This window comes from Protopterus annectens, chromosome 8.part0 (assembly GCF_019279795.1).
Source record: "Protopterus annectens isolate FY-2018-M chromosome 8.part0, PAN1.0, whole genome shotgun sequence".
Lineage (NCBI taxonomy): Eukaryota > Metazoa > Chordata > Ceratodontiformes > Protopteridae > Protopterus > Protopterus annectens.
The window spans coordinates 530,581,419-530,605,997 of record NC_056741.1 but is presented as its reverse complement, the minus strand read 5'-3'; the positions used below and the strand labels follow the sequence as shown (position 1 = coordinate 530,605,997).

Sequence of the window (24,579 nt, the reverse complement as noted above, 5' to 3'; positions counted from 1 at the left end):
CTGATAATTGAGCATATGAAACTGGCAATTTAAGGCCCTTATAGCCAAGGTAGCAGATGTGTAAACCTTTTTTCCTCATCTATCCAGTGCCCTAGAATCCCTGTCAGAAGGGGTAGGGTTTTTTGCAGCGGAAGCCTTAACTCTCTTGGGACCCTGAGAAATAGTTTCTGGGTCTGCAGCAGGGTTTTTAAAAAGGAATTTGTGTGAGCCAGGAACCCTGTAATATCTGTCAGGCTTAACAGGAGCTGGAGGTAAAAACACAATCTACAATGTCTAACACAGGAGAGATGGCTAGTGGCTTGTGCTGAGGTAGTAACAGGAAATCTCTGAGCCTCTTTTTAGATTCTGAAAAATCTTGGCTCTCCCAGTGGAAATGCTCCCTCATGGTATGTAAGGTTTCCCCAAAAGAATAGTCCCTCAGGAGGAGAAGTTGAAGGTATGGATTCTTCAGCATCAGAATCCTCATAGGGGGGAAAAGAATATTCCTGATCAGAAGAGGAATCAGAAGAAATGGAAACCTGATCTGAAGATTCATAGTCAGTCTCTTGCCTAGGCCTCTTATCAGGAGGGGGATGGGAACCCCTGATCAAGGTAATCAAGTCTTCGGCCATTTTGAGCATCTGTTTTTTGGGCATGGAGGCCTGTCCACGTGGCTCTTGAGTTTGCTTCTTTGCCTTTGAAGGTGCTTTAGTCTTTGCCTTTGAAGTCGGTTTAATGTATAGATGTTTGGGTCAGAATACACCCTCAGAAGCTGGTACCTGCTCGGCGGCTCCGGACCCTTCTGAAGGATTAGTGTCCAAGGCTCCAATACTTTGTTTCCAGCGGCATAGCTGACTCCACGTGGGAGTCAGTAGCAGCCTGCGACTCTAAAGTAGTGGTAGTCAGGGGCTGCGAAAGTGCCTCACTGAGAACCAGAGTACCGGCGACTGGCTTAGGAGAAGCTTCGTCGTCGGTTTTGGGCCTCGGCTGTCATTCTTTTTCTTTGCGTTTTTTGTGAACTCTGGTAGTCGGATGGCTTTCCGACGACATTTCTGGATAATTAAACCTGCGTCCAAAGTATTTTAAAGCAAAATCATACAGACGCTTAATAGTGCGTTGGTTAAATCTAGCACAAAACTGACAACCCAAAAAGTTATGATCAGGGCCTAGGCAAGGAATACAGTAAGAATGAAAGTCCTTATGAAGTATTTGCTCCCCACAAGAAATACAATTAACTTTTTCTGACATCGGTTCTGGAGCAAGAAAAAAAAGTTTCCCCAACAGGGTACTTAGCTTTATAGAAGACTTCGGATCTGAAATTCGAACTCGAAAATCTCAGGAGTCGGCCGATCGGCACTTGCAAACTGCTTCTGTTTCGGGCACCGCACAGCAAGAAAGACTAAAGAAAATGACGTCGGCTGCTTCTTTTATACCGATGACCTGACGTCAGGGAATGGGCGACAGCCGATGCAGGACCCAAGACTTTGGAATTCAGGCTGACTGAGGGCAACCTGCCTGCAGGATTACCCAAATGTAATGACTGCAACAGTGAAACACAAAGAACATCTGAAGACGTGAAAGAAGTCATCGGTTTGTGTAGTGTATCGGTAGTGCGAAGAACTACACAAGGATTATGGGTAGAGGACATGCCCAAGAATCAGATTCAAAGCTTTGAAGTACTGAAGTTGATTCTGAGGTCAGATCTGAAACGCATACATTGAGGAATGGACAGAAAGGACCATCAGATCAAAGCAAATCCAACATTCTACAAAGCTGAAGAGCCAGAGGAGTGCCTCTGGGCTACACTTACAGTATCTTGAATGAATACCTTTAGGAGAGAGTTAAGTCTCCCCAGGAAGTATGCCAAGTACTTCCAGAAGGGAAGAAGGTCTTGAGCCTAGTCTGAGCTTTTCTTAAACATGGGGACCTCTCCAAACAGGTGGTCATCTAGGTTAAAGTAGTACAAGACTGGACTGGTTATCCTTGCTCATCTAAGAAAAAAATATATTAGGATCCTCATACTCATCTTAGGAGTTGGAGAGCAAGGGAGTACTGCCGGAGTAACCTTTCAGTTTGCACATTTTGAAAGTAAGAATGCAATGGAATAATGTCAGAGAACTGGGAAATACAACTACAGAACACTGAAGGAGAAGCCAAAAAGGATGTGTTTATATAAAAATGTGCAGTTAAAAATTAGGGCAAAGGATACTGCGGATAAGGGATGGAAATGGAGCGGTGAGGAGGTACAGTACATGGAAGCTGGCAAAAGGGCAACAAAGATGGGGACAATTAAGATGAAAGCTGAAAGGAATTAGCAGAATGGAGCAAAATGAAAAGCTTTTTAAAGGTACAAAGCATAAATGAAGGAAAGAAGGGAGGGAAAGAACTACCTAGGCTGAGTTAAGATTAAGGGAGATCAGAAAAGACTGGGAAAAAAGCAGAGGTACTTAATGAATATGTTACTTCAGTCTTCACAAAAAGCAAGGAGAGTGCGCTGTGCTGGGTGAATGGCAGGGCAGAATGGGGAGTATAGTGAACAGCTACTGTACAGCAACAAAGCTAACTGCTCTTAGGATAAAATAAAGCAAAGGACTGGATGGGCTACCTCACGAAATTTAAAAAATGGACAGATTATTGGCAGACTCCCTAATGGGAATCAACAGGTCACTGGCTAGTGCAGAATTGTCACAGAAGCAGAAGATAAGTGAAACAAAATAAATCCAGGGAGCTACAGGTCTACTAATTTGACACTAGGGGGAAGTCAAGAAGACAACCCCGAGGAGAAGGTTGGCAATATTTGTGAATGACCATCATATCTCTGTCTCTCAGCAGAGGCCAACAATCTTTAAGACAGCAATAAACATGGGTTCGTGGCCAGGAGTCACTATCAGACAAATCTGACCCCTTTTAGGTTCATTCGTGACCTAGTCGTAAAATGGCGAGTACCAGCAGATGTAATCTACCTCAACTTCATTATGGCCTTGACTTGATTTCCCCACAGGAGGCTGGCAAAATTGGAAGGGTTCGTCGGCTGCATGTTTTATACCCCTGACGACCTGATGTCATGGAAGAAGGGACAGCAACCGACGCAGGATCCAAGACTTTGTTAATTAGGGCGACTGAGGGCAACCTGCCAGCAGATTACCCAAATGTAATGACTGCAACAGTGAAACATGAACATCTGGACTACTGCATAACTGAATGGTAAAGACACAGAGGGTTGTAATGAGAGGAACAATTTCAGGAATTTGGAAAGCAGCTAGAGAACTAACACACAAGTCTACCCTGGGTCCAGTACTCCCCAGTGTGTTTCAAACTGAGGGAAGAGATAAAAGGATCAACTTCTCTGCTGCTGACAAAAGACAGGTCAACTATGGAGTCTGGGGAAGGATCTGGAAATGCTGTAACTTGTGGATCAGGAGGACAGTTGAGGCTGACTGCAAACAAATGCAAAGTATTGCACAAATGCCACAGTAACCCTGTTGTGATGCATCAGATGGAAAACTGGAAAGAATGGCAAAGTAGGAAGATGATCTAGAGGTGCTGACCACAGCTGGACTGGGCCAGTACAGTCAAGTAACAGGTCAGTGTTAGCAGCAAAAGGAAAGACGGGGTGTACCTTCAGGGGGACAGACCCAGAAAACAAACTGGTAATGCTTGCAATATACAGAATCTTGGACAGACCATACCAAGTACTGTGTGTAGTTCTGAGGGCCACATAAGGCATGGACATAAGACTGCTGGAAGGAATACAAGAAGGAATAAATATCTGTGGGATGGAGGGGAAAGGATATGACTAGAGGGTACAGGAGAACTATGGCTGTTCTCAAATGAGACCAACCAGAATATTTTTTTTTTGTGGTGGGGTCATGCTTTGTTGCTCACAAGATACCAGGGAGACCTAAAATGGTCACAAGGATATGCGCAGGCAACAGACTGTCAAGACAAACTACTAAAATCTCTGAAAGAACTTTTTCTACAAACAGTGTTGTACATCCATTGAGTGGACTACTGGAATAGGTAGTAGACTAAATACATTTAGAACTTCAAGATAACATGGAAAAGGTGGGGAGAAGACAGAGATGGAAAACAGGATGAATGTTAAATTCTTCTAAAAAGATTAGACTGCACAAGCTTATCTCCTCCTTCTGACATCAAAGAAATGGGATGTAATGCAAACAAGCATCAGCCAAGAGAAGACTGCAAACTGGGGGCTATTAAAGACTCTCCCATCCATACTCATCTTCAAACAAAGGCTTGCCAAAACAAGCACTTGATGTACCAACTTAGTCAAAAATGTAGTGCAGATGCCCTTGGGAACCAAGTCTATCTAACTGATCATCACATTAATAGGACTCAGACTGATACAGTCATTGGAAAGCTGTGAACACTCAGATGACAATTAGCTATCCTTTGATTGCCAAATATCAGTTGTAGTTAGGAAATCTACCTACCCTGCACAGTTAATTACCAAAGGCATATCCCCACATCCAAGGAAGTCCTAATCCCTCTTCAACCTTCCCTCAATGAGACAAATCACAGATTATAACACACTTAAGTGTACCTCTCCACACACCTTGACCGACTTGGGAAGACTGCAGTGTTTTCTAAATAAGTCAGAGCAGTAAGTTCCCTTAGCTACCTTGGCAGACTAAAACACATCTCACTTTTGTCTCATATCAGCTATTTTGTGGTCATCTTCAACTCACTTTCCAGGCTACAACAGATCCTTTTCTACTAGAACTCACTTCAGAAATACTAATACTAAAAACACTTTCTCCAAAGACAATTTTCATTACATGATGAAAATGGTTCCTTATCCAAAGAATCCCCTTGCCTTATTATCAAAGAGTGCAATACACTGGCCACAAGTTTTGCCTCAGTGACTGAATGGGTGCCCATAGAATTTACTTATGGGGTAAGCAGTATGGCATTCACTTAGTGGGATGGCAAATCTGCCTAGTACTCTCTCTATGACTCATGACTGTGCTCTACTAATAATCACCTAGGCAGCCTGACTATTAAAAACTATAGATTTGGTGGGCAATGGACACCAAATGTACCAATGCAGTCTTCTGACCCCAGTTTCCAAAGGCTCAATCCCATATCCACAAGGGAAGCTCTTTCTAAACAAATATTTGACATGGGACAACATAAGAAACCCTAAGGAGCATCACAAGAGGAAAGTCCTCTGTCCCAAGAATCATTGATGCATGCAACAAATCAAGGGGCTATTCTCTGTGATTAGACAGGCTTACCATAGGTCTAGAAGATCAAAGTAGTGCAAAAATCCCGAGATGCCCCCAACAAGGATGGCAGCAGGAAGGTGCAACTCCACCACTCCGCTCATACTGTATCAAAACAGAAAACAGATTTTCTGCAAATTCATCAAGACTTCTTTGCCTTCAGGTAGCAGTGCTGAATATCTTGTAACTGTGGCAGCTGTCAACATTACACTTCTACCCAAGATATTGCTTGTGTGCGTGTGTGCGGGTACTTTATGGTTACACCAACACAAACTAGGCTGACACAGACATACAAACATGCAAGACTTTATTAAACAAGCAGTAAGGTTCAATATCCAAGTACAAACAGCAATAAATAACTGGTAGGCTCCCAGAAAGTATGCAGTTATGTAGTTGGCACACTACATGATAGCATACAGTGATGGATTTTACAGAAGAAACTGTAGACTTTTGACTTGTAGAAAAAAAATACCCAGCGAAGAACCTGTCAAGAAAGGTCTGCAATGCTAAATGTTAAGTTTAAGAATTCTCAACTTTTGGAAATTAGAAAGGACCGTGATATAGTACTCAAACTTCTTGTGCACATCTATATGTTAAATCAACTTTTCCACATTCTATTCTCATACAAGTCTATTAAACAAACAAAATGCAACTCCCCATTTTGTACTAAGAGTTCATGAATGGGTACCACATTTTAAGTCATGCTGAAGAATTATGACAATAAGAGTAAAGGCAAAACTTTGGAGGTCCAACACTGCTCTACCAGTAAAATGGTGGAGGATATTAGTGTGTCTGCTGCTGTGCTCTCCTTTCTGGGGATTAAAAAAAAAACATCCACTTAAAGGATTCTGGAAGATGGGACAAAAATGTTGCTTGTTGTGTGTTTATGAGTACGGAAAAATTCATTTACACATTTTTATCCACCACTGCACAACAAAACTAAGAATTTTATAGCTCTCTGAGGTCATAGGTGACAACCCTTTACCATCTACAAATTCTGCACCTACCACATTAATTAGCAGTGATGTGGTGATAGGCTAGGTTTGACAAAGCTGATGCCACAGGGTCTTTAACAGAAATGACCATACATGAGCAAAAACACATAACCAAGTCTTACAGAAAACCTAAAAACTACAGATGGTTTTGCATGGTTTAAGCAGGATACCTGAGCCTCACTGTGTGCAACTCTTTTGCCATTTTCCCCCCAGTGCTGTTCAAGTGCAGATACTGTAGGCTAAAACAATACAATTCTTGAGTTGATTGCTTAACCGGTTCCAAAATGAAATTAACTTGAGCTTTAGGAGAGGTGATAAAAAGAGTAGTAGCTAAAATATATACTTACATCCACTATCACAGCCATGCCAGCAATGAAAGCAAGAAGGTAAAAGGTGAATCTCCAACTGAAAAAAGGAAGCAAACATACTAAGCACTTTGTGAAATCCCCAAAAGAACAAAACAAATGCAAGACTACTTAATTCCAGCAGTGCAGTTACTAATAACCATTGCTCAGCTGGCAAGGATCCTCAGTGAAAGTATTTTACACAAGTTTAGTTTAAAAAGCATTCAAAAATAGGAAGCAAGGAGCTAATACAAATACCTATATTAGTTCCCTAGTGTTGGAAACTCCCAAGTTGCTTATTACAAAGCTGTGTGTGAAACAGCACAACAGAAGACATTCACAGCTGTACTCTCTCTTCCTGATGTAGTCAATATATGCATTTTATTTTCACAGACCGCAATGTTGCACACAATTATTTAACTATAGCAGCTAAAATGTCCTCCTTGAGTAGTTCCAAAAGTACACGAGCACCTTTCAAGAGAGGTGCAACTCCAGTTATACTTATCAAATAAATTCTTACTTAACGGCTGACAAAGTCTTTGTTAACCAGGTAGAGATGAATCAGGAAAAATAAATATCTCTGATAATCTCAGAGTTTCATTCAGATAGAATAAAGTGCTCCAAGTCACAATCAGATGTTAATGAAATCAGATGTAACCAGCAAGACATAAGCCATTTTAGAGCGGTCATAATGTAATGCAATGCATCATGCTGCCAACTAAAAATGTTCTAACCTGACACAAAGGGGAGCTGTATGACAGAAACACAGAGAAACAACATGTATTAACTGCACATTGCCTTTTTACAGTTGCTGAGAAAAATGAAAGTTACTTTTTGTCAGTTTCTGGTTTTCAAAGAGCATGATTCAAGATATCAGAACAGACACATGGATTACAGAAATCTCTAGTTTCAAACTTATTAGAATCATATGTTAAGATACAAATAACAAATATATATATTTTAACACAGCCTTAAACCACGCAAAATGTACCATTGCTTTTGTGTTGGCTATTTGCTTGCATACATATCAATATACTGATTTACCCTGGAGTCCATACCCAATTATTGCCAACACCTTCCTCAAAATACAACTTTATCTACAAGGAATGCTACGTTTCTGCACAGCCACGGTGAGCAAAGTGCTGTAGCTCCAATATTAAGGAAACAGCAGCTACTGTAAATCTGGAGACAGCAAGTGCCGCAACATCAAAGGCACATGTTCCATGACAATGTCAAAGCAGCTTTAATTTTTCCTTTCCCAGAGGAGACTGACATCACCCAGTTACATATATCGATATCTAAATATTACATACATTCGATATATATATATATATATACACACACACACACACACACACACACACACACAGATGTACACACAGACTAAACATAGCAGATCTCATCTCTGTAACTGTCTGCTAATATGATGATTTTTAAAACGCCATTTTTTTAAATTGCTTTTTAAAAGTTGCGCTTAATACATGGAAGTCCTTCCTGAAATGTTGCCAATTGTTCTGGCTCTGTTAGTACATCCAAAAATGACACACTGATATCATTAAGGCAATCAAAAATTGTTTAACTGGCAAAAAAATTTTAAGCAATTAGTTAACTATCAAACTGCTACTGTTTTAACAATATGGCAAAACAGTGCTAAAATTGTTTCACTTTGTGGTTCTTCAATGTGACACCTTCTGAAGGGAAACAAGGACTGGGAATTCTAACTATTCATGAAAATGATCATTAGTTTCTGTAAGCCTCCAAAAAGACATCAACACAATGTTAATATCCTTCTCAAAAAGTGCGTAAAAAAAACTAATAGAAGTTCAGCATGTTCAAACGAACTTTCAAGAGTAATTTTAAAAACTTAAAGCAAATTTCTTTGATAACGAGAAGTCACGCTAATCTGCCTAGAGGTTATGCAGATTTTTTTTAACTACTTAAACATTTATACTTGATCTTTAAACATTCTGTTCCAATGATAGAAAATGGCATCTTAACACAGTTTTTTTATTGCTTTGTTTTTAATTACCACTTATAACTTAGACTTAAAGCTAAACCAACCACGTTTTTTATTAAGAGAAAAAAGTTGTGAATTGCTTCCCCATAATAACTTTTGCCCCTTTAAATCATGTAATACCAAAAAATGGAGCCTTGACTAAGGCACAGATGAGTCAGGACTGAGCAGCAACACATGTAGTTGATAGTGCAGGCAAGGAAGTTGGGCATGCCTATTCTGCAAAGGAGGTTGGGATCCGTCTACAGAGGACTGAGGCATGTCATTCTGATGGCAAGGCAGGCTACCTATTTAGCTATAAGAACATTAGTGGGATGATGTGGGACAGTGATGCTTGTAACATCCTCACTCCAGTTACGGACTTCCTTCCTTGAAATAGTTCCTGATCCATGCATTTGATGCTCGCTCCTTGTCTCTTATTAATGGACGGCTTTGGCTGTCTTACAGGTCAATGACCAGTCACCACTGTCTCGCAGGAAAGGCAGGGCTGACCTGCAGGATTACAACACAATTTATCCACTCATTCTAGTCAGTCACTCAGAATGTATGCAGAAAGTGGAATTTTGACCTGGGGATAAAATCGGAATCTCTGTACTCTCTGGAGATATAGGGCTTGCCAGCAGGATTAGGCAGGATTCAGCCAGAAACCCTACTTGAATAAGGGCCAATAAGAACAAATGAGTCCATGGATATTAAGGAAGATCTCAACAGTGAGCAGAATGCATGGGTGGGAGGGGTAACGGGTGGCTAAAAGAGTGGCAGCACAATCAGTCTCAATTGTTTAATGGACTTTCTAACTATGCTTGTGAAAAAATTTAAGTCAATAACCAAATGCTTAAGCTTCAAGCCCCTGGCATGCTTGCTAGTGCTTCTTTTATGTATGTAATAAAAGAACAAAATGCTGTCCCCATAATTAAAATGAAAGCTAAGAATATTTCAGTTCAAGTAAAACCACTTTAAGTTGTGTTTTCTATACTTCTGCTGGTCTGCAAAAGCAGTGCAACTCAACCACTGAAAAATGGATGCATGATAACCATCTTGCTCTCAATCCATCAAAAAACAAACTCATGTTATTTACCCCATCAAAAAGCATGACTATCGACAAACTCTTTCCTCATAACTAGTCAAACTAACACATCCCTAGAAATAGTTTCCAATGCCAAACTGCTAGGAGCTCTCATTGATAACCAGCTCACATTTGATTCCCATATACAAACTAACATTAAAAAAACACATCAGAAACTTGGCTTGTTCTACCGGCATATCCGCTTCCTCTCCCCATCCACCAGATTCCTCCTATCTACCACATACCTCATTCCCCTCTGTCCTTTATGGTGCCCCACTCTTAACTAACCTAAAATCCTCTACTAAAACAAAACTCTTCCTGCTACAACAAAATCGCTAAATTCACCTCTGGCCTTAGATCCTCCTCCCATCACTGTACTGCCCTCCACAAACTAAATTGGCTAGAGCTCCCTAACTACCTTACCTACACTCAACTTACTCATGCTCACAAACTCACTTTCAAGCCCTCACTCTCCTCAGCCTTCACCATCCACCACCCAAACAGACCCCTCAGAACCAACACTCAGAACCTAGTTCAACTCCACAAACCAGCCCGTCCAGCAGGCAAACTCTTACTTTCCTTTTCCCTGGCCCGCCTCTGGAACTCACTCCCATCTCATATCCGCAATACCAGCAGCCTTTCAATCTTTAAATCTCTCCTCCATTCACACCTATCTTCTCTCTGGGAATGCTCCTGTACCCATCCTGCATAATGCCTCCAGCTACTACCCACCCCCTACTCCACAACTCTTCCCTCCTATGGGAACATTCATATTGCAGCTACCATTTATGTAAATATTCTCTGTACATATCTACTAGCTAAAATTTTACTTAACACTTTTTCCATTTGCTTGTGTACATAGACAACTAAAATTTGTCAACTTATATGCATTGTTGCTTAAGCTCTTCTGTCTTGTTTTTCATGTTGCTTTAACATTATCTTTTGCTTATATGTACTATTTCTGACACCCCAACAAAATGCTATGTAACATTTTTACTACTGTATTCTGTTTTATTCTTAATTGCATATTTGACATTGTATCTGTGGAGCTTTTTTCCCCAGGACTCCATTGAAAATGGGCTCTTTCGGCCCAATGGATTATCCTGGCAAACAAACTTCAAATAAATAAAATAAATAAATAAACTGACTTGAGAGCAGTTACTGCTGTACAATGATTCCCCTACGGTCACTTTCCTGAGTCATGCAAAATTAGTTTCTACTGTCTGCTAGTAATGAAGGCAGCACTTGTGAAAGCAGATTGCCATGTTATAATGCTGAACATGGTGCGTCTATGATCATGAACCACAAAGCAATAGAACATTACAAGCCAGGTTTGGTTCACAAGAAAACACATCAGTTAATGTGGCATGTTGCAAGCAGTTAGTCTGAAAACCCAGAGAAAGAAGACGGGGAAATTTACCAGCGTCACTGAAGTCCAGGAGAATAATTTATGAAACAGGTGAATTTTCTTTCTGTTACAGAAACAGCTTAATTATATACATTAGTGTTAGCTAATCAGAAAGAAGTGATTTGGTCAAGGATACAGAAAAAGTCTACTACTACTACAAATACATTACATACTACTAGATATAACCGATGTCAACTTATTTCCACTTTAAAATAGCTGAATTTAAGAGAACTGGCAGATTATGTAGCAAAAGACAAACATTTTAAAATAAGCAAAAAGGTTAACTTCTAGATACACTATTCTACCCTGGCTTTTTAAAAAGTCTTGTAGACAATGGATGGTTAAGATATGCATCAATATAGGTTCATAGGTTGGTACTAGGCTATTGGCCCTAGGGCCTATGGCAAGCCTAGCCATAACAATTCCCTGGATATTTCTTACCACAATATTTATAGGTATGTAGAAGATAGTTTAGAATATTAATCAAATCAGTTTCCAAACAAATAATTAGAAATGAACAATCCATCCTCACTGAAAAAAAGAAAAGTGCCTGTACATTTTGTGACCAAACGGTCATTAATTTCCTTGGAAATAGTAACTATTAAGACATTTTCGCATGCACTGTTGCTGGGTCCATATCTAAACAAAATCATCTATTTGATATTCATTAAGTGCAAGTTTTGACAGAGTCAACTTTTAACTTTTTTGCCAAAAACACAGCTAGGCACATACCACATTAGCTGATGTGTTTTCTTGTGAACCAAACCTGGCTTGTAAGCATTTCATCATACAAGGACAGTGTGATGTAATTAATTCCAAACTTGTTACACAGCATTTTTTCCAAAAAGTTTACTAAAATATTCATACAGATTTAACATGACCTATAACATAAGACTATAACAAGCCATACAGCTCCTATAATATAAAAGCTATCCCTAAGTTTCCAATAAGTTTAGCTTTAACCAATAGTTATAACTAGAAATACTTTTGCTTATTCTCATCTTAATAGTATGAATTTCATTTTGACAAAACTTCCAATTTTTTTGTAATAACTTTCCAAGTTACTAAAAGAGGAGATTGAACCTTTGGTATGAATCCAGGATCTTCCCAAAAAGGTTGTAATACTTTACATTCAAAGGCCATGTGCAGCCAAATATGCTTTCAAACTAAAATTACATGTCCAATAATATCTAGTCTACTGTACATAACTGCAACATTTATGTGGCGTTTTGCAACTTTTTGCAGAAATTTCCATGAGAATACTTTCCAATGTAAGGAAGAAATTTTCCCAGCTGACTAATATTACTTTTCTTTATAAAACTCCATATTAATTTGCATGGAGTAGTTACAATAATGAACATTGCAATTTGATGTATATGTTCTAAGCATTTTATAAATTGTAGATAATATAAATAATTAGATGAGCAAATCTTAAGACTTAATAGAAATTCTATAAATTTAGGTAAGCATTTTTTCTAAATCTGATATTAATTCAATTTTAGAAAATGTATGTTGTCTGTTGATGTGAAGCCCCTCCTCTGGGCTAGTAATCAAGGAGCCTCAATCCTCACCATGGACACCAGTGAGGGACGTTCACTTGCAAGAAAAACAGATGCACGCAATATTTCCAGATGCAGCACCCTGCACCAAGCAGAACTTCCCTTAAGTGCACACAGGGAGCATACTCCCAATCCTGGGGCTAGACGTCCTCTCCCGGCCCCAAATAAGCCTCCACTTTCTCTCTGCAGAAACCAGTGCTCAGTGTCCCTGTTCCAAGTAGATTATGCACAACATTCTAAGATTTGATTCACACACACACAGACCTGGGAAAGGCTGGCACAGATCTACCAGCTATGCCCTCCTCCTCCCAGACTACAAGGTAGATTAACTGCCACCAGCCAGCTACTTTAAGGCTCTTACAAGGGTAGCTAATTATACTGAGTGAAATTAAAACTAACACCAATGGTGATGTTGACCAAACAGCAAGGCTTTCAGGAGTGGCTACAGTGTCACCAAAAAAATATAAGTACTCTCAAAGGTTAAAATATTCTCTGAAAGACCAGCCACAATGAAAAGTTTAAATATATTTAATAGTAAGTAATAAAAGAACATGAAAACACTAAATATCTATTGACAAACACCAGAGTTTCAATCACAGGAAATATTAAAAATAACAGATGGAAAGATTCACACAGCTGCAGAAAAAAAACTCAACTAAGCTCACTATATTTTCCTGACTAAAGAATTACTGTTTCCTACTTTCTTAATAAAGCAAGGCAAGAAGTGGATGAGTGGTCTTGTCCATTCCAAAACAGAGTGCTCTGAGACTTCTGTCTCATCTAGTATTAAAACAATTTCAGTGCTGGACTACAAAATCACATCACATACATATGGTCATCTGACTCTGGTTCCCACACTAACCCGTTTACTAGACACTGAACCAGAACCTAGCACAAATTTGTCAAAATACACACATGTAGAGCTTGAAAGATTGAATCTTTATGGCCTAAACCAGGTAATTTAATTTCAGACTATTTTTCAAAGTTAGCTGGACTGAGATCAACCTCTTCATTTCCAGCATCCTCTGTTACAATATATTAATTTCAAGAGTTACAATACAGTTTGACATACAGATGTATTTCTTTACTGTCCAGCAGGATCCACTGTTGGCACATTTTTAACAAGCACCTTTACAAATGCATTTCAACACAAGCACTTGTACAAATCAGTTTGATATACAAATGATATACAATTCTTTACAAAACTCCAGCTAGCTACCCTACTTCTCCTGGAATAGCTGGCAATGCCTCATCATCACAGCTGACCTGAATACATTTATTTAAATCAAAATCATATTTACTCATTAAAACATTCTGATAAAAGTACCTTAGTAACATTTAAAACTGATTTTTTTAATCAGTTTACTGACATTACACAATAATTCTAAGCAATTACTAGTAAAAAATAGGAAACAAAGTAAAGAACCAAATTTTTATATCAGAATTGCTATAACTACAGTGGGGGAACCTTATGGAGCACTTGTCCATTTCTATGTGGTAAATACATGTCCTGAAGATCTATAGAGCACATCCAATCATATGACTGAACCGTGACCATCCGGAATTTTGCCTGTCGAGCAAACTTGTTCAGAAGGCTGAGATCTAAGATTTTTCTCAAGTCCTCATCTCTTTTGGTACCAAAAGGAACCCTGAGTAAAATCCGGATCCTATCTGGTCTGGTGGGACTTCTTAGATGACTTTTTCTAGCAGCTTTTGAACATCCAGAGCTGCTCGATCCTACAGATTGGGTAGAACATCAGAGTTTTCTTCTTGATCTTGGAATGAGAATGAAGGGGCTGTCTTTCTTTGCACCCAAGTATCTGACGTTATTTGCTGCCAGGCTCTCAAGTGCAAGGAAAACCTTCCCCAGACTGCTTCCTGAGGTAAGCAATTGGGCATCCTTTCAGGACTGCTGGTAGGGATTCCTAGAGAAAATCTCTGCAACCCTGATTTTGTGGGCACCTCTGCCATGGGGTCAGCATCTTCCACTGGTGCTCCCCCCCTCTGCCCCAAGATGAGCCACTGCCATGTGTGTCCTGAAAAGGCCCTTGGGATTTTTTGAACCACATCTTCCTGCTCCTGTGCTTCCTAGTGTAAGACTGTTGGGGAGCGGAAAAGTGAATGCCCACTGCAGATAGGGTCTTTCCATCCTTCTTGCACCTGGCTGATGTTTCTCTGACTTTGAGGCCAAACAGGGAAGATACATCAAAGACAGCATTAACAAAAGAAGACTTAAATGGCTCCGCAAATTCACATAAGTGCACTCAGGCATGTTGCCAAATGGCAACGCCAGATCCTGCTGCCCTAGTCGTTCCTTCAGCTGCATGTGTAATGAACCTCATGGGCAAGTTGGAAATAAACTCCAGGGTAGCTAGTTGTGTGGCCACTTTAGCTTGAACCTCCTCAGACACAGTATCTGACAACGCCTGGTTTCAGATCCCTCTGGAGCCAAATAAAATGTGCTATAAAATTCAAGGACCTAAAAGCAAAGGTCATTAATGTATACAATTGCTTTCCAAATCTGTCCATTGCCATGGACTTTCGATTAGGGCGATGAACACCAGAACTTTCTTCTGCAAGTTCCTTCTTGTTGGCCGCAGCACACATTATGGTATCTACTGCTAACCCCTTAGCCATGCTGAAAGAATTTTGTCTGGTCTCCTGTGGATTGGGTCTATGGAATTGGGGGCCTTCCAAGGCTGTTGCCGATCAATTTAATAAAAGTCATCAGCATGAGGGGGTCAACACAAGAAGTAGATGGGCAAGCACCAAAAGCTTGCAGGTACACAGACTCCTCAAAAGGTAGGGTCTTTAGGCTTCCAGTTACCTCACTTTCAGAATTTCTAAAATGCAATCTTCAGTGAGTGACTGAGGGGAACCCTCCCCATCATTGACGTCCATGTCCTCAGAGAGATTCTTCTGGGGAATCTAAATGTTTCCTCTTACACATCTTTTTCTGGGGGGATCTCCTCAGTTGGGATCTCCGAGGAGGACTCAGAAGAAGAGGGGGCCTGTGCACAGTTATCCTGTAGCTTTGGTGCTCGCTGCCTGGGCGTGGAGGTTGGTGGCAGCACTGCGCGAGAGTCAGTCCCAGGATAATACTCTGGCAGAGGAGGGACTAGCTGAAAACCTGCAGAGGCCAATGCCCTCTCCATAACTTGGAAGGCAGGTCCCCCCAAAGAGGAATGGGAGCCTGGAATCAAGGACAGCCTCAGAGCCATGGTCCCAACCCCAGAGGAATCTGCTGCTGAAGCAGGAGTCGAGGAAGAGCCCACATCAGCTGAGGATACAAGTATCAAGGACTGCGATGAACAAAAACAACTGAGCTTATCCGAGTTCCTTGGACCCAACAGTAAAGCTATGGCCCCAGGAGCCCATCAGTTCCGATGGAACCAAGGGACTCAAAGCAGACTCTGGAACAAAAGGAGTAAAGGATGTCGGCACCGGAGCAGCTGGAACCAGACAGAGTTGTAATCTCTAAACCCTCCGAGGAAGTTACAGGAGGAAAGTCTGGTGGAGTACTGGGAGAGAACTCCCAGACTCCAGAAGGGGATGGGACCTGGGAAGACACAGCAAGACCCCTAGCCACTAGGAGTTGATCCACCAACCTCACATAAACTTTAGCTGAACACCTGGAGTAATGGACAGAAAAGCCTGAGGGAGATTCCAGTCTTTCTAGAAATGGGCTTGGGAGCTGCCTCACAAAGAGGTCAACTGAGGGGGAATATCTTATCCTGGGAGGACTGATGAAGCTTGACTGTGCCAATGGGGGGTATTGGTTCTAACATTTTGGTTAGTGCCAGAGGGAAGCCAGTAATGAAAGGGAAGGTTCAGTTATTGGTACCAAGGCGGCTGGCACAGGGACCTGTGGTGCAGAGGTAGTTATTGGTTCTATAGCTGTCTTTAAGCTTCAGTTCCACAGGAGATGTGGCAGCCAAGGTTGTGTGCATTTCTTGGCTGCCAGAGCCGACGGGGATGCCAGCACAGAGTGACTCCTCTTCTGTCTGTTCCGATTTAGAAGAGGGGGAGGAAGGGGAAGATATGTCAGATTTGGACTAGCATAATCAGGCCTTTTAAGATCAACTTATTTTTGCATTCTCAGAGCCTGGTGACTGAATGCTCAACAAACAGTGTACTGTTGTAGAAGCATTGGACCCAAACAGTACACACAGGAAGAATGCCCATCAGAGTTGGGCATCTTCCTACTGCAATCTTAACATTGTTTAAAACCAGTAGTTCCCTTAGATTTGTCCAGCATAAGTAAAGCAATTATCAACCCACAGCGCAGACACGCACCAAGGAGAAGCATGCACACACTCACAGGAAGGAACGGCTACCAACAATGGTAGGCCAGAACTACCAATGAAAGGTAGGAGAAAGAGGAGAGCACTACCAACAATGGTAAAAAGAGTTACCACTATGAAGAAACAGCACACTCACTTATGGAAAGGAAAGTGACAGAGAAGGTAACAGAAAGGGAGACAACTACCAACGATAGTAGGGGAGAACACCCAAGTGTAAAAAGAGAGGGATAGAGAAAAATAAGGCAAAGTGAGCAGAATATTTAACTACAGATACATGAAGATTTTTGAAGGAAATTATGAAAACTTTCACTTAGCTGACAAAAGAATCTAGAGGACACGTCTTGCGACAAGAACAGCAAACGAGATCTGGGGTAATCAGGAAAGAGGTATTTTGGGAAGAGACTTTGCTCGAGACTTTTTGGCTTGCGTGAGTTGTTATAAAGGCAGATTCGATTCAGAGAATTGGAACAGAATCCCAAAGGTCAAGGATAATGAAGACTGACAACATAAGATCAAATTTTTTACATCAGGATCCCCATAATTCTAAATATGCTAAACTTGCTATTAAAATTCAAATTTATTACTAAAAGTAATCAATTAGAATCCATATAAAAATTAGTAGAGAGCTTTGAAGTTGTTGTGAATAAAACAGTGGATTCTGCTTCTTCTGTGAGCAGTTTGAATTTTTCGTATTTTGCATCGCTGCTTTTGGTTTGGAAAATTAGTAGATACAATTTATATGTCAGAAAGATGTATAATATACTTCCGTGAATTTCCATTTTGCTGCATAATTTGAATTAAATCATAATATGCAGTTTTAACAAGAGATAACACTACCCCCTCATCTTCTCACCTTCTTATATGGTATTTAAAAGAAATCCTTGATTTACTGGGATACCAAAATAAGTTTTGAAGAAGAGTATGGTTCCTTAAATACTGTTTTAGAAGGGAATAGTGAGTCTGAATATATAGGATTTGTGGAAGAACAATCATTTTGACTACAGTTAATCTATCCTCCATAGTAAAAAATGTATTGCTCTTATTAATCATGTGTAATATTTTATAAATTTTAACCAATTATATTTAAGTTTTTTTTTTTTTTTTACAATTAGGTGTTAATATCCAGATATTTTATTATTTCAATTAGAAGTATTAACAAAGCATTAAATTTACCATGACTGAAACAATCCATAACTTGCTTCAAAGTGATTCAGAACAACCACTAAAGGGGTAATAAAAGAGTAAAAATCACAGATTGCTAATAAAATATCTGGAAAGAGCGGACTTTTTGAAGTGAATTTACCAGTTATTTATCTGATCCAGCATAGTTAGCAAATGTCTCAATAACCAATGGAGATAAAGGTGATAAACAGCAATCTTTTGTGCCTTTATATAGCAATTACTGTGAAAGGTAAGACCTTAGTTTAACACAGAAATATGGTACAGTTGTATAATTAATCTTACAAAATTTCTTGGAAAATTCTATTTAAGAACATTTGGTAAACCATACCAGTCAACTGAATCAAATGCTTATTCAAAGCTAAACTACTAACTGAATGTTATTTTCACACTTTTATTAGCGTAATCTATTAAAGTAACTATTACTTTGACATTAACTTGCATTTGCCTACTCAATGTCCTCCTGTTAAATCATAGATCAAAACAGGTAAATTGGTTTAACTCCATATGCAACAACAAATATTTGAGAGATATTGGTCTATAAGAACATAAAGCTGGATTTTTGTTGAGTTTCAAAACATAAAAAAACTAAAGTACGTTTCCAAGAGGGTGAAAAATTGAATTTAGTTTTAACTTCTAGAAAAACTTTTAATAAAAGATGTATTAAATCAATAGGCAATAATTTATACAATTCAGGAATAATGCCAGCATTAGCAGGTGCTTTAGTATTATCTTTTAGTGTTGTAATTTCTTCTTTAATCTCTGAAAGATAAAAATTGAAAACAAAAAAACTATTTGTTCCTTCATTACCCAATTGTAAATATTTTATTTAAAAATATATTATGTTTTCTTGTTCTGAGGCACTATTGGCAATGTTTTTATCTTGGCAATATCTTCTAAAACATTCTTAGATACCATCTACAACAGTAACTTTACTACTATAGTGACAAGTAGTGTTTTTAGTTTGAATACGTTCATTTTTAGATCTAATTGCCAATGTGTGTAAGTTTGATGTGTTTAAAGAAAATGTTTGCAGTTTGATTTTTTTCTAATACTTTAAATTTAAAATAGGTAGATCTCAAATTGTAGATATTTTAATTACCTATTTTATTATCTTTTATGAAGTTAATTTTAATTCATCAATTTTGATGGTAATATCAACTTTGATGGTAACATTAATTCTTTATCCCATTATTTCTTTTTAAATAAATACCAACATATAATTTTGCCCATTAAATAAACTTTTAATGAATCCCATAAAATATAAGAAATGTCCCCATTAATCATTTCCATAAAGTAACATTTTTAACTCTAACACCTATGTGGTTTGGAATATCACACCTTTAGCAGCCTATATACACAGGTTGCATCCCTGAGCATTTTCTGAAAAAAAAAAATTATAAATATTTTGTGAACAGTAAAATATATTAAAACTATGCAAATAACAATGTTATCAGCAATATTCTTTACAGTGATAATAGTTAAATACTGCATGTGTAGTCTTTCCATAAATACTATAGTACAATGCACACAAACCCCAAATGGTATTTTTTGCTAAACATTCATAACTTCCCATTATCTTGGAAACCGTACTACCTAGACAATTGTTAGAGCTCTTGTTAAGCAGACATACTTTCACGACAGCAAGAAATTCCTCTGTGAATGCGTGTTTGAGGTACTTACAGAAATATAAAAACATATGTTTAATTGTATAATTAGCAAAAAAAAACATTGTACATCTCTAAAGACGATCAACTTGTAGAGCAAATATCAAAGTTTTCCACAAACATCTAAAGTTACAAACTGTTCATAGGTTCATACTAGGCTATCTGCCCTAGGGCATTTATAAGCCTAGCCCAAAGTTTTTGTGGCTTTCACCACCCCTTAAGTTTGAAGGATACTATGCCCATTATTTTGCCGTGCCTCTGTCCAGCAGTGTCACTGAGGTGATCCCTGGGGTAAACCTGCGATCTCCCATCCATTGGTCAAGATTTCTCTTGAACAAAGCCAGCGAGGTGCTCTGCCTCACATGTACCAGGATTTTGTTCCACAGCATAGGGAGTCTCTGGGTGATGAATCTGTCCCTCCAGCACGTCCTATTTATAACTGTGTTAAGGTTTAAGTCTCTTGCTCTTGCAGTTTTGATGGATTTGGATTTTTTGAGGTGGAGCATGTTCATTAATTCCGGGTTGGACATGGCCTTGTATGTCAGGCACAGGTCACCTCTGAGCAGACGGTATGCGACTGAATAGAGCTGGAGTTCCTTCAGTCGGGCAGCATAAGACATGTTTTTGAGACCCTTTATCCTTTTGGTGAGGAACTTTTGGGGCCTTTCCAATTGCTGCAGGTGTCGGGTAAGATACATTCCGAATGGGGCATTGTACTCTATCATTGGTCTGATGAGTGATGAGTACAGGGGAACAATGACCTCCCTTGATCTAGATGTGAATCCCTTCATGATCAGGTGGGCAATGTAGAAGGTCTTCCTAACTACTTTGGCAACGTGAGTGCCAAATGAAAGGTTGCTGTCAACCTGGGTCCCCAGATCCCTGATAACCTCTTCTGTGCTTAGTGGATTGCCACCTATATGGTAGCTAGGGGTAACCTTGTTTTTCCCGAAGGGTATGACTATGCATTTTTTTGGTGTTAACTTTAGGCCATGGCTCTGGCACCAGTTATCCGTTTCTATGAGACCCTTCTGAAGGATATCTGTGTCTGATGTGTTTTCAACTATGGCACCCAGATTGCAGTCATCTGCAAACTTTGTCAGCCATAATCCTCCTGTGTTTGCCTGTACTTCTGAAAAGTAGATGCCGAACAAGAGGGGGCCCAGAACTGAGCCCTGTGGGACACCATTTGTGACTGGCTTGGAGTCTGACATGGCGCCAGCAACTCTGACCCTGTGGGGTTCTGTCACTTAGCCAGTTTGCAACCCATCTTGTGAAGTATGGGTTTACATTTGAGCTGGTGAGTTTTTCAATGATACCCGAGTGGGGTATTGTGTCAAAAGCTTTTGCAAGGTCAGGGTAGGCTGTGTGTACTGCCTTGCCCTCATCAATGGCCTTGATGACTGTTTCGAAAAAGTCAACCAAGTTTAAAAGGCATGATCTGCCCTTGACAAAGCCAAACTGGGTTGGATCCAATGTCTGTAAGTCCCCTATGTCTTTATTTATGAGTTCCATTATGATCCTCTCCATAGCTTTGCAGACCAGGCTTGTTAAGCTGATGGGGCGGTAATTTCCAGGGTCAGTGGAGGCACCACCTTTGTGAAGTGGGACCACAATTGCCGTACTCCACTCCTTGGGTATGTATCCTGAGGTGAGGCTAAGATTAAACAGCTGCCCTAATTGTGGGTTTAATTCCTCATTGAGTTCGTGGAGCACACAACCGGGGACACCATCTGGTCCCACAGATGCTGTGTTTTTCGCCTTGGAGAGAGCAGTTTTCACCTGAGCATTTGAGATGTTTGGGGGGGCTACAATCCGCTGGTATAGATATCTCTCCTTTTGGGGGGGGGGGGGGTTTGCACTGAACCTGTCATTCAGTATGCTGGCAATGTCTGTTGGTTCAGTGATTTTTACATCATTTTGAACTAATTCTGAGCATATCTGGGAGTTTCCTCCCAGGTTCCTAACATAGCTAAAAAAGGCCTTATGATTGTCTTTTGAGTCCTTAGCGACTTTTCTCTCAAAATTTGCCTTGGATGATTTTATGAGTGATCGTAGTTTTTTTTACTTATAATGATCAGGGGGGTCTTCCCTTTTAAGGATTTTGCTCTATCTTGTAGTAGCTTTCTCCTTTTATTGTAGAGCTTGTTTATGGCTGGGGTCCACCAGACTGGGCGCTTGCCTTTGGTGCAAAGAGTCTTTGTTTTGTTTGGGATTGCCTGATCCATGCAGTCCTGGAGGTGCTGGTAGAAGGCATTTGTAAGTGATTCAGCGGCTTGAGTAATGGTTTCCGCTGGCTCGGGGGCCTTGAAAGAAACCACACCAGTCTGCATGACATCAGGTGAAAGACACTTGTTTTGAAGTATTAAGTACATAAAGAATTATTTCCATAACTGCTATCAAACAATATCTCACGTACAGTGCAATATAAATTGGCACAGACAATAAATTTCCCGTCTCCCACTATGGCATATTATACTCAACATGTAGGGCTGTTGGTTATGAAACCAAACACAAATATGAAAATATGAATATTAGCAGGCAGTGATCAATTTCGCTGCTGCAGTACATCCTATATTAACAATCATAGCATAATTTTGTTAAATCTTTGCACTTTCTAATCTATGGGTTGTTGTCTTTAAACAAAATGAACGAGTTAAGTCTTTATCTTTATGTACAGTAGTAATCTATTGCGATAAATTAAGCTTCTAGGTTTACCCATAAGCAGAAAAGTAAATTAATTATGATCTGATAGTAGACAGGAAATAAATTATGACTTTCTCTTTGTTTAGATTTTAGATTACTTGAAACAAAAAGCTTTATCAATATTAAACTGTGTACAAGAACTACATGAATAACCTGTATAAGTTAAACGGATTCAATCAGACCTTTAACGTCTATAAGATTTAGTGTATTAATAAATCCATCTAAGGCTTTAGCAGAAGCTGTTAATTCTTGGTATGTTACTAGAACTGGAATCATCTGTTGAGATGCAATTGAAAACACCTGCTATAGTAAGATCTTATATGTGACAAAACTATTATATCTAAGTATTTCCTAGATATGTTAGTTCCAATCTCTAGACAGACTGTAGGATTCCACTATTCAACTACTACAAACATTCCACTAGTATCAAAACAAACAACATTTTAGGCATTACAACAGAATTTTTCCAGAGTATAGCAGTACCTCTTCTTTTTCCTTTAATTGTAAAATAGCAATTACTGTATATTCTTTTGAACTCAGTCCGATATCTTTAGACAAGTTTCCTGTAAAAAAACAAAATGAGTTTACCCAACCCAGTTTGGATTTAAGGGCAGATCATGCCTACTAAACTTGGTTGACTTCTTTGAGACAGTCACCAAGGCCATAGACAAGGGAAAGGTGGATCACACAGCCTACCTTGCCCTCGCCAAGGCGTTCAACAACATTCCTCACTCAGGTATTATAGAAAAACTCACCAGCCTGAACATAAACCCCTACGTCACAAGATTGGTTGCCAACTGGCTTACAGACAGAACTAACGCGGTAAGAATAGCAGGCTCCAGGTCCGACTCTAAACCAGTCACAAATGGTGTCCCGCAAGGCTCGGCCCTGGAACCCCTACTGTTCGGCATATACTTCTCAGAAGTACAGGCAAACACAGGAGGACTATGGCTAACCAAGTTTGTCGATGACTACAAACTGGAAGCCATAATTGATTCTCCGGCTGACAGACATCCTCCAAAAAGGCCTTACTGAGACTGACACTTGGTATCAAAGTCATGGCCTCAAGCTAAATGCCAAAAAATGCATAGTCATCCCATTATGGAAAAACAAAACACCCAAGAATTACCACATAGGTGGCAGCCCCCTTAATACAGAAGAGGTAATAAGAGATCTGGGGACCCAGGTAGATAGTAATCTCTCCTTTGACAATCATATTACCAAAGTAGTTAAGAAATCCTTCTATGTGGCCCTTCTAATTACTAAAGGGTTCGCATCTAGAAATAGAGGTTATAGTGCCCCTCTATTTGTCACTCAGACCCAGAGTACAATGCCCCATTTGGGATGTACCTCACAAGACACTTCCAACAGCTGGAAAGACCACAAAAGTACCTCACCAAGAGGATTACTAGCCTCAAACATATGTCCTATGCAGACGGACTGAAAAAACTCCGGCTGTACTCAGTGGCATATTGCTTACTCAGAGGTGATCTCTGCCCGACTTACAAAGCCATGTCCAACTCAGAATTGATGGACATGCTCCACCTAAAGAAATCCAAGTCACTGCGAGCCACGCACTCTAGTGAGCTAAACCTCGGCACAACAATAAACAGAACATATGCTTGAGGGATAGATTCCTGTCACAGACTTCCCATGCCTTGGAACAAAATTCCTATCTACATTAGGCAGTGCCCCTCACTAACACTCAAGAGAAAACCTTGACGAGTGGATGGGTAACGGAAAATACACCCCTGGGATCACTTCATTGGCTCTGCTTGACAGAGGCTCAGTTAATTAATCAATGGGGTGGCGAAAGCCGACAAACTGGCTAGGTTTATAAATGCTCTCTGGCAGATAGTCTAGCACCTACCTATGAACCTATTATGCAGCTTTAAATATTTCAGCAAACTAATCCTTGAGAACACTATTTAATCCACTGATATTCAATTACATATTTTAGGCATACCATACAAGGAATAAAAATATTACAAAATTTAATTCTCAACTATTAGTGACATGTTTATAAATTCATATACATATGAGAAACTAAATTTAAAATAGATTTCTGCTATAGACAAATTAATTTTTAATATACAAAATGTATATATATTA

At 39.6% G+C, this 24,579-nt stretch overlaps 1 protein-coding gene across 1 annotated transcript in view; it reads right to left on the bottom strand.

Annotated features, from left to right (window-relative positions):
- The window catches only part of CERS2 (ceramide synthase 2), a 1,576,758-nt gene that overhangs the window by 872,867 nt on the left and 679,312 nt on the right, over positions 1-24,579 (bottom strand). Inside the window, exon 6 of the mRNA XM_044080039.1 lies at positions 6,568-6,625. Coding sequence (XP_043935974.1) covers positions 6,568-6,625 — 58 coding nt within the window. The remainder of the gene's footprint in view (positions 1-6,567; positions 6,626-24,579) is intronic.